The 16,599-nt window shown below is 38.1% G+C and overlaps 1 protein-coding gene across 29 annotated transcripts in view; it reads right to left on the minus strand.

The window, feature by feature from the left end:
* The window catches only part of LOC118667948 (sarcolemma associated protein), a 159,165-nt gene that overhangs the window by 73,958 nt on the left and 68,608 nt on the right, over positions 1-16,599 (minus strand). For 16 of the 29 annotated variants that reach the window (XM_036331814.1, XM_036331815.1, XM_036331812.1 and 13 more), the window contains 2 exons: positions 15,847-15,994; positions 681-753 (listed from right to left, as the gene is read on the minus strand). In XM_036331814.1, the coding sequence (XP_036187707.1) occupies positions 681-703 (23 nt within the window). In that variant the 5' untranslated portion in view covers positions 704-753; positions 15,847-15,994. Of the gene's footprint in view, positions 1-680; positions 754-15,840; positions 15,995-16,599 lie in introns of all 29 variants that reach the window. The other 13 variants (XM_036331804.1, XM_036331805.1, XM_036331796.1 and 10 more) reach the window with 1 other exon arrangement.

Here is a 16,599-nt window from a genome sequence, read left to right on the forward strand (position 1 = left end):
CTCTAAATGATCTCTAAAAAAGTCCTGTTGGTGTGGCTCAGTGGTTGAGCATCAACCTATGAACAGGAGGTCAAGGTTCGATTTCCAGTCAGAGAGCATGCCCAGGTTGTGGGCTCGATCCCCAGTGTGGGGTGTACAGAAGGCAGCTGATTCTCTCTCATCATTGGTGTTTCTATCTCACTTTCCCTCTTCCTTCCTCTCTGATATCAATTTAAAAAAAAAATTACAGCACTGAAAAATCTCTCCAAAAAAGCCCACCAAAATGTACTACTAACTATATCAACATCCTTAAGGTTCTATAAGATTGTGACACCGGCACTAACCTCGGAGGCAATCATAGTCTAAGAAGCCCTACATTATATGCAGGTCAAAATGAATGTAGCTATCACTCACCAATAACTTATATATCCTAAGTATTTTAGAAAACAACTAATTTATTCATCAAAATATAAACTGCATAATTAAATTTGGAAGCATAAATGTAACCTGTGCTTCCATTATTGCCTACTTAGAATTACAACTAATATTAAAAACAAAGTGAAGTGCATTAGTCCAAAAGTAATATATGAATTTTCTAACATTGTTAGAATAATCCTAAAGTATTAATGGTACACCATCATCTATAATATTATTAACCAAGGTAATTAAAACAAAATTTTATAGCACTGAATTATACTCACTCTGAGCGGAGTCGGGCTTCCATGCCATCTGGTAGAAAAAGTTTTATTGTGGAAACAATACACCCATGGGTAACTGGTTAAAACAAACAAATAAGATGGATAAAATAATTGTTTAGAAATATGAATCTTCATACCTCTTATATGTAAATATATATTTTATTCTTATATGTAATAACTTTTTGGGGAAAAAATAAACCTGATGGTTTAATGACAATATTCATTCTCCTAGAGAAACTTGTACCTATCCATAACAAATCACAAATACAGGTAGAATTCTGTTTAGAAAAGTCTCCTAACCTCCTATGCTATAACAAGTCAATAAAAGGTAAACTTAATATATGGAAGTACAATTAAGGGGTGGGGAGGGAGGAATGCACTGTCTTCCCTATTTGCCAGCATCGAACCTAAGTCCAACTATTCCCCAGGTTAAAATTTAGCCCTTATTCCTAATTCTCCTGTCCCCAACCTATTACTCCTATCCACACCTCATAAAACTCTACAGTTCAGTATAATACAGCTTGAAATGTGCCATTCATTTCACCATGAGTGAGAAAACTAAGTCCTCAGACAAATGAAACTGCTGCTACAACTCTCTGCTATGAAGTACCAGAGCTATTCGCTAGACTTCAAGTATGATGTTTCCAGTTCAGTATTTATAATTTTCGTTTTATTTTCTTGTGGTTGTTTCTTCCCCCAAACATCTTTATATAGCTTTACACCAGTCATTATGTAGACAACTCCCCTTTTGCTTTTCAAGAAATTTTTTGTTTTTAATTTCTCTTGAGGATATGATTTTCATTGATTTTAGAAGGAGAGGGAGAGAGAAAATGGGGGTGGGGGAGAGAAAGAGAGGAACACTGATGTGAGAGAAATATTGATTGGTTACCTCCCCTATGTGTCCCAACTGGGGATTGAACCTGCAACCTGGGTATGTGCCCTAATCAGGAATCAAACCTGTTACACTTCAGTGCTCTAACCAACTAAGCCACACCAGCCAGGGCTATAGGCAACTTCTTCTTCCTTTTCCTTCTGAAGATTTCAAGAGACAAAAGCCCCCAAAGTAGCACTGTACAGAGAGCTTCTCTCTCTTCTTTTTTTGTTGTTATTAATCCTTGCCCAAGGATTTTTTCCCCATTAATTTTTAAAGAGTGTGGAAGGGAGGGAAGAAGGTTTTAGAGGAGTGGGTGTAGAGAGAGTGGGGGGGGGGGAGATTCACGTGAGAAAGACACATCAACTGGTTGCCTTCCACACGCGTACTGACCGGGACCAGGGATCAGGATCAAACCCACAACCCTTTGGTGCATGAGCCGAAGTTCTAACCACTGAACACACTGGCCAGGGCAAGGAAGCTTCTCTTTGTGTGTGGGTTTCATAGAAAGTAAAATTTGGGGGCTGGTTTAAAAGTTGACAGTTTTTTTTATTTCTCTATTCTTCAGATAGTACCTCTTCCCGGGTTCAAAGAGTTAATTTATTTAGTTTACCAAACTCTGATTAAAAGTGAATGCAGGGTGATGAAAATATACTATATCATGTTTAGAGGAGTAGTGGTTATGTGACTCAATACATTGTCAAAACTCACTGAATTGTATATACAATAAAAAACTGATGTAAATAAACTATATCTCAATAAAACTGATTTTTAAAGAATAGAGCTAATGTACTTATAGGAGGGTAACTTATTAAGTGATAAGTCCTACAAATCATCAATAAGGTATTATAAACATGAAGTAATGATTACTCTGACATCTGGAAATACACATTAAATTTAAGTAATTTAGCAACTTTACTCAATATTAATTTTCATTAACTTATTTATTATATGAAAAGTTCTAGCACATATTAAGAACCATCTATGGATAGTCTTTTAAATTCTCTGCCTAACATAGCAATTATGGCCATGAACTACTGAGCTCCTTCCCCTCCCTCCCTCCCTCCTTCCCTCCCTCCCTCCCTCCCTCCCTCCCTTCCTTCCTTCCTTCCTTCCTTCCTTCCTTCCTTCCTTCCTTTTCTTCTTTCCTTCTGGCCTCTTCCTCCACCCTGCTACCATAAATACCCTAGATGAGAACAAATCTACTTGCATCTCCAAGCACCTTACTTTTCACAACCCCATGCCTTTTTAAAAAATATATATTTTATTGATTTTTTACAGAGAGGAAGGGAGAGGGATAGAGAGTTAGAAACATCAATGAGAGAGAAACATCGATCAGCTGCCTCCTGCACACTCTCTACTGGGTATGTGCCCGCAACCAAGGTACATGCCCTTGACCGGAATCGAAGCCGGGATCCTTGAGTCCACAGGCTGACGCTCTGTCCACTGAGCCAAATCGGTTAGGGCAACCCTACGCCTTTTCACAAGTTGTCCTATCAGTGATGTCCTTTATCCCCTGACCTGCATGACCAAATGCTACTTATCCTCCAGACTCAGACTTTTCTAGTTCCTTCACCAAAGCTCAGAATCTAAGTTGGGTCCCCAAAGCCTCCTAAATCTATTTATTATAACACCAAGCATACTGCATTTTTAATATTTATCATTTACACAACTGCTGTCTCAACAATTAGATTCAACTCTTTGAGGGCAACAAGGACTGGTTGCTTCTGGTATAAAGCAGGCATTTAGTAAATGTTTATTGAATACATCAAAGAACATGTCTGGTTAATATTTTACAGCTTCCATTACTCAGGGGTAAAGTTGCCTGCCTCTCACTTTGAGAATGGCAGGGTTCATCTCTATTTGCAAGAAACACCTAATTCCCACCTTTCCCTGGCTAAAGATAGGGAAGGGATGAATTTATTCCAGCTCTAGGGCTCCTTCAGAAATTTACTACAAACAGGCTACAATAAATACGGGAGCACAATACAAGAAGATCCAGCAAGACTGACACTTTACCAATATATTTAAATTAATAAGAAAATTGTTTATTAAAAAAGTAGGTGTAGTGAGTTACAGTGCTAAGATGACAAACTATATTGTTCAGATATGTCACCCGGAAGTCCAGCAACTGGACTGGTGGTGTACAAACTGTGAGATGAACCAAGGGTTAACACTTACTGGGCAATATAGGTTGCCGCACCATTGAAGGCAGTTAAAGACCACGGTCTGACTACACTAACATTGTAGCCAACACTGCCTTTGAAAAGGTTCTTGTGACAACTAGATGCAGAGAAATGTCAGTTACCTCCTTAATAATATGCAAAAGCAATCTGATGAAAATGTTTTGCTCTAAAACTTGTATTAATCAACTCTATATAGCAGCATTTCTCAAAATGGAGTGCTAGTTGGTGGGGTTAGAGGAGCTTAGAAAATATTTGGTTAAAAGAAGTTGAAAGAGTTTTTAATCTTTTAAATCACAGCCTTTCTCAGAGCTTAATGTACATCATGATGCATTTTCAAAACCTATGTAACCACTGAGCGCATCCCTGCTCCCTTTTTAGGAACACATAAAGGAACTATGTGATTATGGTTATACCATATATATATATACACACACACACACACACACACTGGTATAACCATAATCACTTAATCATACACACACACACACACACACACACACACACATATATATATATATATGACATATATCATATTTTGAAGAAAATATGGGGTGGGGCAAAAGTAATGAGTATGTGAAACACAGTTTATTCTTGTATTTTTATTGATTAATTATTGTATTATTTTCCATATGAACAACTGTAAATCCACTTTTGCCCACCTTGTACTTTGGAAAATGCTGCTGTACAGTATTTTATTAAGTACTTTTAAAACAAACTATGCTCTCCAAATTCACCCGGAAGCATTATTACTGTATTTAAAAGATTCAAAGATAAAACTGATTGAAAAACACACAATTTAAACGTTTCTCAGGCCTGGTCAGTGTGGCTCAGTGGTTGAGTGTCAACCTATGAACCAGGAGGTCATGGTTCAATTCCCCGTCAGGGCACATGACCAGGTTGCAGGGCACATCCTCAGTAGGGGGCATGCAGAAGGTAGCTGATCAATGATTTTCTCTCATCATTGATGTTTCTATCTCTCTCTCCCTTCCTCTCTGAAATCAATAAAAAAATTTTTTTAAAAAGTAAAAGTTTCTCAAAAATTCTCTCTCTCTTCTTGAGCTGGGGCATCCATCACTTACTGCACTTGTACATCAGAGCACCTGGTTCACAGGCTTTTAGACTCTGGGACTTCTATCATTACCACTTGCTCTCCTGGTTCCCGGGCCTTTGGACTAAGGCTGAATTGAGCCATGGGCTTTCCTGGTTCTCCAGCTTGCAGACAACAGATTGTGTGACTTCTCACCCTGCACAGCCATCTTCTTTCTCCTCTACCTGGCCATGAAAAGCGTTCTTCAGAACACAGTAAAAACTCTTTATTTACTTGACATCTGAAAGTAACTTCAAAAAGTAACTAATGCATGAATACCATGTACTAGGTACAATGATGAGAAGTAAAAAACAAAAAACAACAACAACAAAAAAAACACACAAAAACCCCCAGCCCTGGCATCTAGGAACTGCTCTAATATTTATAGCTGCTAGGCCATGTTATTCTCCTGGGGGACATAAGTAATCTTACTAATATCAGACAAGATCATTCTGAGACTATGAAGCAAAACAAGACCACTTCATAACTTCATCTAAGCACTGACAAAAACAAGATCACTGTGCAAAATAGCAAATACTCCTCTCTCCTGGTTAATATGAGTTCCTGCTACTTCTTTACCAATTATAGCCTTAAGCCTTAGCTCTACTTTGCCTTCTCTAAAGATACAATTTACTGAAATGTCCAATCATAGAATCCTCCCCCCCTTTCTTTTTTTAAAAAAATATATTTTTATTTATTTCAAAGAGAGGAAGAAAGAAGGGGAGAAGGATAGAAACATCAATGATGAGAGCGAATCACTAGTCAGATGCCTCTTGCACTGGGGATCGAGCCCGCAAGACGAGCATGTGCCCTGATAGGGAATCAAACCGTGACCTCCTAATTTATAGGTCGATGCTCAATTATTGAGCCACCCCAGCTAGGCCCACTCCCCTTTCAAACTCCTGCTTTCTTGGATCCTCCCCAAATCATCCAACCAAAGCCCTAATCCTATATTAGATCTTTTCTAACACTTCTTAGTGTGACACCCTTGGTTACTCAAATTATTTGTTCTCTTTTTTTCTATAATGAGTAATAAATCCAGCTTGCTCAAATTAAAAAAAAAAAAAAAAAGGTTCTTTGGCAGGGTAAGAATTCCATAGGTACACTGCCATATTAAATATATATTTACCCTTATAAGCTTCCCCCAAATTTCAGAAATGTTAAAACATGAAAAACAGGTGTGTCTGAATCGGGGAAGCAAGGTGTTTGTGGAAGAAAAATCTGCAATTACCTGCTGTAGTTAGGAGATGAAAACCCAGAATTAAGACTACAAAAGCTGACTACCACTTATATGGGTTTTTTTCTCTGTTATCTCAGAGATTATTTATTTTGCTTTTGAGTTAATATATTTACTTTATGGTATGCAGCCAGCCTTTTCTATTGCCTCTTCACATGAACACCGCTTAAAGGACCCATGTTCACTTTGATAAGTTGAAAAACTGTTTAAGGCCCTAGACTGAGAAACTAAAACTTCTGAAGTATGTTGCAGTCTAGTTCTATCACCATTTTTGCATTGCGTAGTAAGGTTGATACAACCTACACTGAGTAGTTTGAAGGATCTCTTGAAATGACTGGCAATAATAAGAAGTACAATGAGTAAGATCATAAAAGCCCAAAAAAACCTTTAAAAAACCAAGAGTTCAATGAGAGGTGTTAAAATTTCCCTTAGAGGTGTTAATATTTCCCCAAGCTGCCCTAGCCCATTTGACTCAATGGATAGAGAACCAGTCTGTGGACTGAAGGGTCCCAGGTTTAATTCCAGTCAAGGGCATGTTCTTTGGTTGGAGGTTCAATTCCTAGCCTGGGCAGGAGGCAACCAATAAATGTCTCTCTCTCACATCAATGTTTCTTTCTCTCTGTCTCTCCCTTCCCTCCACTCTCTAAAAATCAATGGAAAAATATCCACAGGTGAGGATTAATAAAACAAAACAAAAAGATGATGCTGTTGTATTAAATATATAGTTTCAATAATAATAATAATTTCCCAAGCTGGGGACTTATTTCCTTTTGACTGAAATCTAAAATAAAAGAGTTACTGAACTTTCACTCCTAAAGTTTTTGCTTCATAATGTTTTCAATTCAAAGACCTTTTATTATTTTTTTTTTCCAAGTTAGAAAAGAGGCAGGGAAAGTTAGCTGAATAGAAAACTCTTTTAATTCTAAAAAAAAATTTTTTTAAATATGTTTTTATTGGTTTCAGAGAGAGGAAGGGAGGGGGAGATAGAAACATCAATGACAAGAAAAAATCACTGATTGGCTGCCTCCTGCATACCTCATACTGGGGATCAAGCCCACAACCCCAGCATGTGCCATGACTGGGAATCGAACCCATGACCTCCAGGTTCATGGGTTGATGGTCAACCACTGAGCCACACTGGGAAGGCAAAAATATTTTTAAATTGATATTGTATCATTCTATCTTCATTTGTGAGCTGAGTTCAGTTGTAAAAACTTTACTGCAGGTGTAATTCCTATAGGAAAGGTAGCATAAATACTTTAATCTTTCTCTTTTTTTCTTTTAATATATTTTTATTTATTTTGGAGAGGAAGGGAGAGGGAGAAAGAGAAAAACATCAATGATAAGAATCATTGATTGGTTGCCTCCTGCTAGGATTGAGCCCGCAACCCAGGCATGTGCCTTGACTGGTAATCGAACCAAGACCTCCTGGTTCATAAGTTGACTCTCAACCACTGAACCACACCTGCTGGCCAGGCTAATCTTTCTCATTTTTTGTTTGCAGGTTGATAAATAGGCTTCCTAAGTTCTTCTAAAGGTAATCAAATCTTTTTCTTTTAGAATCCTGGTGCATTCATGGATTCAAACAAATTTGGTACATTTCAATCTACTGCTATTATTATTATTATTTGATGATCAAAGTGTCCCATCTTTGATCAATTGGAACTCCACATTAATTCCCGAGTTCTTTGACGGAAACCCAGCAATCTTAGATAGCTTCATTGCATTCTAGTATGATAAATATTCCAGGCTCAAACATGAAATCATAGAGAGATGGTAGACTCAGAATCAGCTACCATCTCTCCCAGGAATTTTGTTTCTACATATTTATTTGGTGGGAGGAATCCTTTCTCTAGGTAGGTGGATTCATTTTCCACTTTCTCTAGCATACTGTGAAATGATATTGCTCTTTGGCATATTTTTTATTCACCAATGAGGAGTGGTGATTCTCTGGCTTTACCTGTTTGTTTAATATTCACTGAGAAACTGCTGGCTACAAAGCAGTATGCTGAGAATGAGGGAAAACAAGATGATTATGGCTAGGATTTCAATTTCATTTACAGAGAGAGAACTAGAAATACTTAACATAACAAAGGGAGAAACTTTCACAAATACTACAATAAATATAAAACACTGTGGGAATTTGGAATGGACAAGGGCAAGGAAAGCAAAGGTAGAGAAAATGGCATAAGCAAAGAAACAGAAAAAGAGAAGGGTATGAGAGAGCACAAATCTAGGGAGAGAAGATTGAAAAAATGAGATAAAGAATATATTTCAAGGCCCTCTAGGTGGCAGGCCTCATGCTAAGCACACTATACATGTTGACTACTTATGACAAACCATGCAAATAGTTATTTTTATGTCCCATTTTACACTTGACTTTACATACTAAAGTCAAAGAGACTAAAATAACTTGCTGGAGATCACACCTTTGGCAAGTGGCAGTGCTAGGATTCAAAAGAATCTTTTCCATATACCCTCTTATCTCTAAACAATCTAGTTAATAGCTTAACATATATAAGGAAAATAAAACCAAAAGACTAAACTGAGTCATATTTTTGAGGGCTTCAAGTGCACAATTAAGCATTTCAGACTATTCTGCAATTGGCACAGTCACTAAGGCTTCTAAAAGCAGAATGACATAAATAAATCTGTAACAGAAGAATGGTAGCCAGAAGTGGAAAGCTTCTATTAACACTCTAGATTGGCAACAGGAAAAACAAGAAATAGCAGGGAAAGGAGGGCAAATGGTGTAGATGACATAACTGCTGGAGATAAGATACCAAGAAGCTGAGCTAGAGTGTTTGGGAGAACGATGGAATAGAAGAAATTGGGACGTCAGTAGAATACTCTCATTCGAAGACTAAATTACGCTTTGTACAGAGTAAGGTGACAGTGGACATTCGAAAGGAAACAACCACAAGCAGCTGGAAATACAAGTATAGGGCCAGTATGAACAGATTCACAGCAGACAAAGCAAGAAGTGAAATTTGGGGCTTGAAGATAAGGGAAAGCATATAAAACATTTGCCAGAAATTTAACTGAGCAGAGTTCTTAAACCTCATTGTCCAAAAGAACAACTTGAGGCTTTTTAAAAATTAGATATGTCCAAGTCCCACACCCAGAAATTCTTCTTAGGGCTGAATGGGTGAGATCCGAGCATCTGTAGTTTTACAAAGCTCTGCAGGTAATTCTGGTGTACATCCTGGGTACACTGCCATGACATGAGAAGATTCTCTCAGTCAGCCTGGCAAATCTGTGTGGTCTGTGATGAATCAGCTTTGTGATTTTCCCTAGGAGCTAGAAAGTAGAAGCAAGTAAAGCTTATGGTGAAAGTTACCAAGTGCCAGGAACAAGCAAGCCAGCATAGCCAAAAGTCAAGGAGTAGTCTAGTTGGTGAGAGTATCTTTGAATGGCCAATGATGGTTCCAAAGGACAGAAAGGTAAAGGCTACTGAGAAAGAAGGGCAAACTTGATGTAAAAAAAAAAAAAAAAAAAAAAAAAAAAAAAAAAAAAAAGATACAAATGACTGGCAAGGGTTTTAGTGATAATAAAAGTACCCTGCCCTGCACTGAGCACTTTATAACATCCTTTCAATGTTCACACTGAACACTGTGTCACAGTGTGAACACTGAACACTACCAAAACCCTTGAGTCCCATTTCATAATATGAGGAAATTCAAGCTTAAGGCAGGGTAAGGAGAAGTAACTAAGTCACAGCAGAACAAAAAGGGCAGTGGGTAACAAGAATGTTGCCAATTCCCAATCCTCATATTAGGAGGAAGGTTGTAAAAAATCTTAGTTAAGATGATAAAAAAAAGTTTGTAAAATGGTGGATGAAGATTCATGGGACGTTTTAAAATTTATCAACAATATTGGTGCCAGGTTCGGTGAGTTTCTATAATGAAGACAGATACAATGACTGCTCTTGCACAGCTCACAGTTTAGTGAGGGAGGCAAACACATAAAGGGGAGGAGCAGTGTGTAATGGGGACATGGAAGGGCACCTTGTGCAGCCTAGAAACGTTTCTAGGTGAAGGAAAACACATGTGTGTGCAATGGCTTGAAGGCCAGAAAAGGCATGGTTTATTGTGGGGAGTAAAAATAATTGAGTGCTGTGGGAGCATAAAGCAAAAGGAAGATACCATTGACCTTGCTCTTAATAGGCTCTTTTTTCATAGGGACTTACTCAGGAACAGATACTGGTGAAGTGGACCTGAGCTGATGAGTTGATAGAAGTTCTATGTGAACTTTATAGAACTAACCAGTCCCAAACTTTTCAACAGAGGACTGCAATGTTGTGTGACCCAAAAAATCCATGACCTGTCTGAGCAGTCTATGGGTTTGGGAACAAAGTGGTGGCCAGTAGCTAGTTTGCTAAGGCTCCCATTCCAGGAGGATCTGATAGGTTGGCTTTCTCCATTCCTTCCTTCAAAAATAAAAAATCCATTACAATGTCACCCTATTTGTTTACAATGATTATTTTTTATCTATAAGGCAGGTTGTTAGTACAGTACTAATCAGTGAGCTTCCTCCCTGGGGCAACACTATATAAAAAGCCAAAAAACAAAATCAGCTTGTTTTAAAGAGCTGGACAGAGAAGAAACAGTTATATAAACTGATATGTTCAACGACATCAGGCTCATATCACCTAACAAAATCCTGACTTTACTAGTATATACACACACACTTCTATATATTATATATTCTTTTTTAAAGTTTCCTTTTACACATAGGTATTATGTAAATTTCATATATACTGGAGGGTTTTTTTATTTGAGAGCGGGAAGAGAGGAAAGGGGAGAAGAGAGAGAGACAGAGACAGACAGAGAGAGGACGTTAATGTGAGAGAGAAACATCTATCGGTTGCCTCTACACAGGGATTGAACCCGCAACCTGGGTATGTGCCCCAACTGGGAATTGAACCTGTACACCAAGCGGTGGTTCCACCCAACTGAACCACACTGGCCATCATACTCAATGGGCAAAAACTAAAACCATTTCCCCTAAGAACAGGAACAAGATAGGGATGTCTGATTTCACCACTATTATTCAATATAATACAGGAAGTACTAGCCTCAGAGATCAGACAAGAAGAAAAAAATAAAAGGCATCCAGATTGGAAAGGAGGAAGTAAAACTGTCATTATTCACAGATGGCAAGATATTGTACACAGAAAACCCTAAAGACTCCACCAAAAAACTACTAGATTTAACAAATAAATTTGGCAATGTAGCAGGATACAAACTTAACACTCAGAAATCGATGGCTTTTTTATACACCAATAATAAACTCTCAGAAAGAGAAACTAAAAAAAATCCCATTTACCACAACAAAAAATTAACATACTTAGAAATAAACTTAACCAAGAAGGTAAAAGACCTGTACTCGGGAAACTACAGGACATTGAAAAAAGATATAGAAGATATAAACAAGTGGAAGAAAATCCCATGTTCATGGATTGATAGAATCAATATCATTAAAATGTCCATGCTACCCAACGCAATCTATAGATTCAATGCAATCTCTATTAAAATACCAATGGCATATTTCACAGATATAGAACAAACACTCCAAAAATGTATATGGAACCAAAAGACTGGATAACCACAGCAATCTTGAGAAAGAAGAACGAAGTTGGAGGAATCACAATACCAGATATCAAGTTATACTACAAAGCCACTGTCCTCAAAACAGCCTAGTACTGGCACAAGAACAGGCATATAGATCAGTGGAACAGAACAGAGACCCCAGAAATTGACCCAAGCCATTATGCTCAATTAATATTTGACAAAGGAGGCAAGAGCATACAATGCTGTAAAGGCAGTCTCTTTAATAAGTGGTGTTGGGAAAACTGGACAGGTACATGCAAAAAAATTAAACTAGACCACCAACTTACACCATAGACAAGAATAAGCTCAAAATGAATAAAAGACCTAAATGTAAGTCATCCTATATAATAAAAGGCTAATATGCAAATTGTCCCCTTAACCAGGAGCTCACCCAGGAGTTCGACCTGTGACCCCCTCCCCCAGGCCGGCCCAGCCCAATAGGCCCTGATTGGGGTGGGCCGGCCAGACCCTACCCATGCATGAGTTCGTGCACTGAGCCTCTAGTGAAACCATAAAAATCTTAGAAGGAACCATAGGCAGCAAAACCTCAGACATCTCTCACAGCAATATGCTTATTGACAAATCTCCTAAGGCAAAGGAAACTAAGAAGAAAATAAACAAATGGAACTACATAAAAATCAAAAGTTTCTGCACAGCAAAACAAACCATCAACAAAGTGAAAAGAGATCCTACTGTGCGGGAGAACATTTTTGCCAATGACAAATCTGATAAGGAGTTAATTTCCAAAATACATAAGGAATTCACACAACTTAATAAAAAGACAAACAATCCAATTTAAAAAATGGGCAAACGACCTAGACACTTCTCCAAAGTATACATACAGAAGGCCAAGAGACATATGAAAAAATGCTCAAAGTCATTAATCATCTGAGAGATGAAAATTAAAATGATGAGGTATCACCCCACACCTGTCAGAAGAGCTATCATCAACAAATCAACAAATGACAAGTGTTGGCGAGAATGTGGAGAAAAGGGAACCCTAGTACATTGCTGGTGGGAATGCAGTCTGGTGCAGCCACTGTGGAAAACAGTATAGAGTTCCCTCAAAAAATTAAAAATGGAACTGCCAGCCCTAGCCAGTTTGGCTCAATGGATAGAGTGTCAGTCTGCTAATTGAAGGGTCCTGGGTTCAATTCCAGTCAAGGACACATGCCCGGGTTACAGGCTCGATCCCCAGTAGGGGGTGCAGGAGGCAGTCAATGATTCTCTCCTGTCATTGATGCTTCTACCTCTCTCTACCCCTCTTCCTTCCTCTCTGAAATCAATAAAAATATATATTTTTTAAAATATTACTCTCATTTGAACCAGTAATCCCACTTCTAGTAATAGATCCTAAGAAACCTGAAACACCAATTAGAAAGAATATATGCACCCCTATGTTCATAACAGCATTATCTATAACAGTCAAGATCTGGAAAGAGCCCAAGTGCCCATCAGCAGATGAGTGGAGAAAAAAACTGTGGTACATTTACACAGTGGAATATTACACGGCAAGGAACTCTTACCATTTGCAACAGCATGGATGAATCTGGAGAGTATTATGCTAAGTGAAATAAGTCAGTCAGAGAAAGCCAAGTATCATATGATCTCACTCATATGTGGAATCTAATGAACAAAATAAACTGATGAACAAAATAGATCCAGAGACATAGAACCATAAACAAACTGATGAATTTCAGAGGGAAAGTAGGAGGGGGTAGGGGGGAAACTAACCAAGGAACTTATATGCATACTAGAGGCCCGGTACATGAAAATTCATGCACTGGAGGGGGTTCCCTCAGCCCAGCCTGCCCCCTCTCACAGTCTGGGAGCCCTGAGGGGCGGGAGGAACCCGGTGATCAGGGAAGGTGACGCTCCCATCACACCTCTACTGCTGCCACTGCCGGCAGCGCAAGCCTTGGGCGGCCCTGGATGGCTGTGCAAATGCCGTCCGAAGCTTGCCTGCACCTCGGGCTGGCCCTGGGTGGTTGGGGGGCTGAGGGGACTGGGGAACTCCAGGGCTTAGGGGACTGGGCGTGGCCATCTTTGAGGGTGTGGCAGTCAATAAGCATTTTCCTCCTTATTGGCTGTGGGCGCCATCATCTTTGAGGATGGGACAGTCAATTAGCATATTCCCTCTTTATTAGATAGTATATGCTTAGCCCATGGACACAGACAGTAGTGTGGCAAAGGCAAATGAGGGGAGGAGGGGGTCAATGGGGAGGAAAAATAGCAGATATCTGTAATACTTTCAACAGTAAAGATTAAAAAAAAAAAAAAAAAAAAGAGTATCCCTTACAGCTAGATAAGGAAGAAGAGTAGAAAGGAATTGGGAAAGAGCATTCTGTAACAGTCACCCCCTTGGAGGTCTGCATATATGTTAGCATATTAGAAGCTCTGGGGGTGGAGGGAGAAAGGGTCCTATATATGGTGACAGGAGAAGATTTGACTTTGGGTAGTGAGCACGTGGTACAATATATAGATCTTATAACATAGAAACCTATATGATCTTGTCTACCAATGTCACCCCAATAAATTTAATTTAAAAAAAAAAGAAAAGCTCTGCAAGTCCCCATTACCTTGGGTTAAATCCTAAATATATTTGATTATCTTATTCTTTTATCAATAAACACGTATTAATTCTCTTTGGGAAATGAAAGCTAAGGAGATAGACATTCCTTGGAGAGGACAGTTTAATCCAATTATATGTGTTCTGTGGGTTACTCACACATGGGGCTCAGTTAAATGTTTGCTGAATGACTTGGTAGCAGAAGAGGTGTGATTTGGCAATAGCAGACATTAGAGTGTCCACTGTAGCTGTTCTCATTATGGCCATACATAAGTTGAATTCTTTAATTAAGGAGTACTAAATATTTTGCATCAAAATATAAACTTTTCTATTTTACAATTACAAATGGAAATTTCTAAAACTGTGGCCCTACACAAATTCAAATATCAAAACTCAATTTCCTGAGGAGACCAACAAAACCCAGTAAAACTAATATTGCAATTGCAACACCAGTGAAAGTAAGTAAAAATATAATATACATGCACATGCACACCAGCATCACCACCACCACCACCAATCCCCGTATACACTGAGTAAAATGTCAGAGACTGATGACTCAGGGTACCACCAGATCAGAGTATGTTCAGAGAAATGAAAGAAGAAATTTGCCAATTGGGTCCACTACCCATATTAAACTAAGACAGTGGAACTGCACTCTTTTGGTTCCTATTCATTTAGTTTTATGATTCAGCTATATAATTTCATGGTCATATGTAGAGAGTTACTAGCTACAGCCAGAAAGCTTCAGAATTCTAAACATATAGACAATCTACATTTATTCAGAGAACTTCTAGTTTCAAACACTGAGACATGAAATTTTATAACGGTGACAGGTATTATTAGCTGCTTTCAGAGCTCTAATTTTGTTTGAGGCAACAATGCATGCACAACTGGAAGGGATAAATTATAATTGATCAATTATGGATCTCCTTCTTACCTCTGCCAGGTAAGTAACTTCCTCGGCTTCTTTGTAGCTAAGTATGTAACATAGCCATGTGGCCATTGAGACAAAAGGGAGAAATCTGCTGGGAGGATTCTATAAAAAACTATTCTTTCAACATGAAAACAGAGCCACACAGGAAAGCATTTGCCCCACCTCCTCCTTTTTATCTAGAACATTGGTGTGAGGTAAATAATGCCTGGGGCTGCAGCTGGCACACTTTGACTATGAGGCAAAGAGCATAAGCAAAGAAGCCAACATGTTAAGGATAATAGCATGTGAGGACAGTAAGAACCTGGATTCCTGATAACATCACTGAGTCTAGAGAACAAAGTCTGGACCTACCTGTCTCCAGACTTCTTATTAACAATAACTATCTTTATGGTTTAAGCTCCTACTGATTGGGTATAGAGTCACTGCATACTGTTTCCTAAATGACACAGTCATGACCTATATAGTCATACTGTGATGAAGAATATAGATTAATTATTAACATTTCAGATTTTAAAATTTTATAAAATAGGAGATATGAGACTTTTAACTTTACTGCATATAATGCTGTATTTAAATTGCTTCTACAAGCACAACATACTTTGTAACATTTAATGATAGAATAAAAATAAAGTTAAAAAGACAAATAATAGGAAAAATCGATCCATACCCGTACCTTTCCGTGTGTTCTCTGTCACATCTACTCCAAACTGGATAATGTCACCAGAAAGAATTTCACATGGTGGACTTTCTTCAGAGCCTCGACTCAATCTCTGGCTATTTATAAAGGTACCATTACTACTTTTAGTGTCTTGGAGATAAAACTGCAAAAATAAAATTGAAAAGTCAAAGATTAATAGTAATAATTCTAAATCTACATTTTAAAAAGTACTTCCAACTTTGCAAACTAGTGCAGGTGAATTTTCCCCCCACTATCAATTCAAATCACTTGTTTCAGCCAAGGTTCTCCTTTGATATATATAAAATTAGAACACTAAAATCAGTGATTTAAAATCGAGCTAAACAAAATAGTACAATCATTTTGGAAAAAAGGATATATGGTCCTCAAAATGTTAAACATAAAGTTAGCATATGAGCCAAAAATTCCACTCCAAGGTATATATTTAAGAAAACTGAAAACATATGTCCTCACAAAAACTCATACACAACGTTCATAGCAGCGTTTATTCATAATAGCCAAAAAGTAGAAACAACCCAAATGTCCAACTAATGAATGGGTAAACAAAATAATGGTCTATCCATCTGATGTTATATTACTTGGCAATAAAAAGGAATGAAGTATTGATTCATGCCACAACATGGATGAACCTTTAAGACCAGGGGTCCTCAAACTACGGCCCACGGGCCACATGCAAATACAAATATTGCATTTGTTCCCGTTTTGTTTTTTTACTTCAAAATAAGATAT

The sequence above is a fragment of the Myotis myotis genome, unplaced genomic scaffold (assembly GCF_014108235.1).
Source record: "Myotis myotis isolate mMyoMyo1 unplaced genomic scaffold, mMyoMyo1.p scaffold_m19_p_13, whole genome shotgun sequence".
In the NCBI taxonomy this organism is placed as follows: domain Eukaryota; kingdom Metazoa; phylum Chordata; class Mammalia; order Chiroptera; family Vespertilionidae; genus Myotis; species Myotis myotis.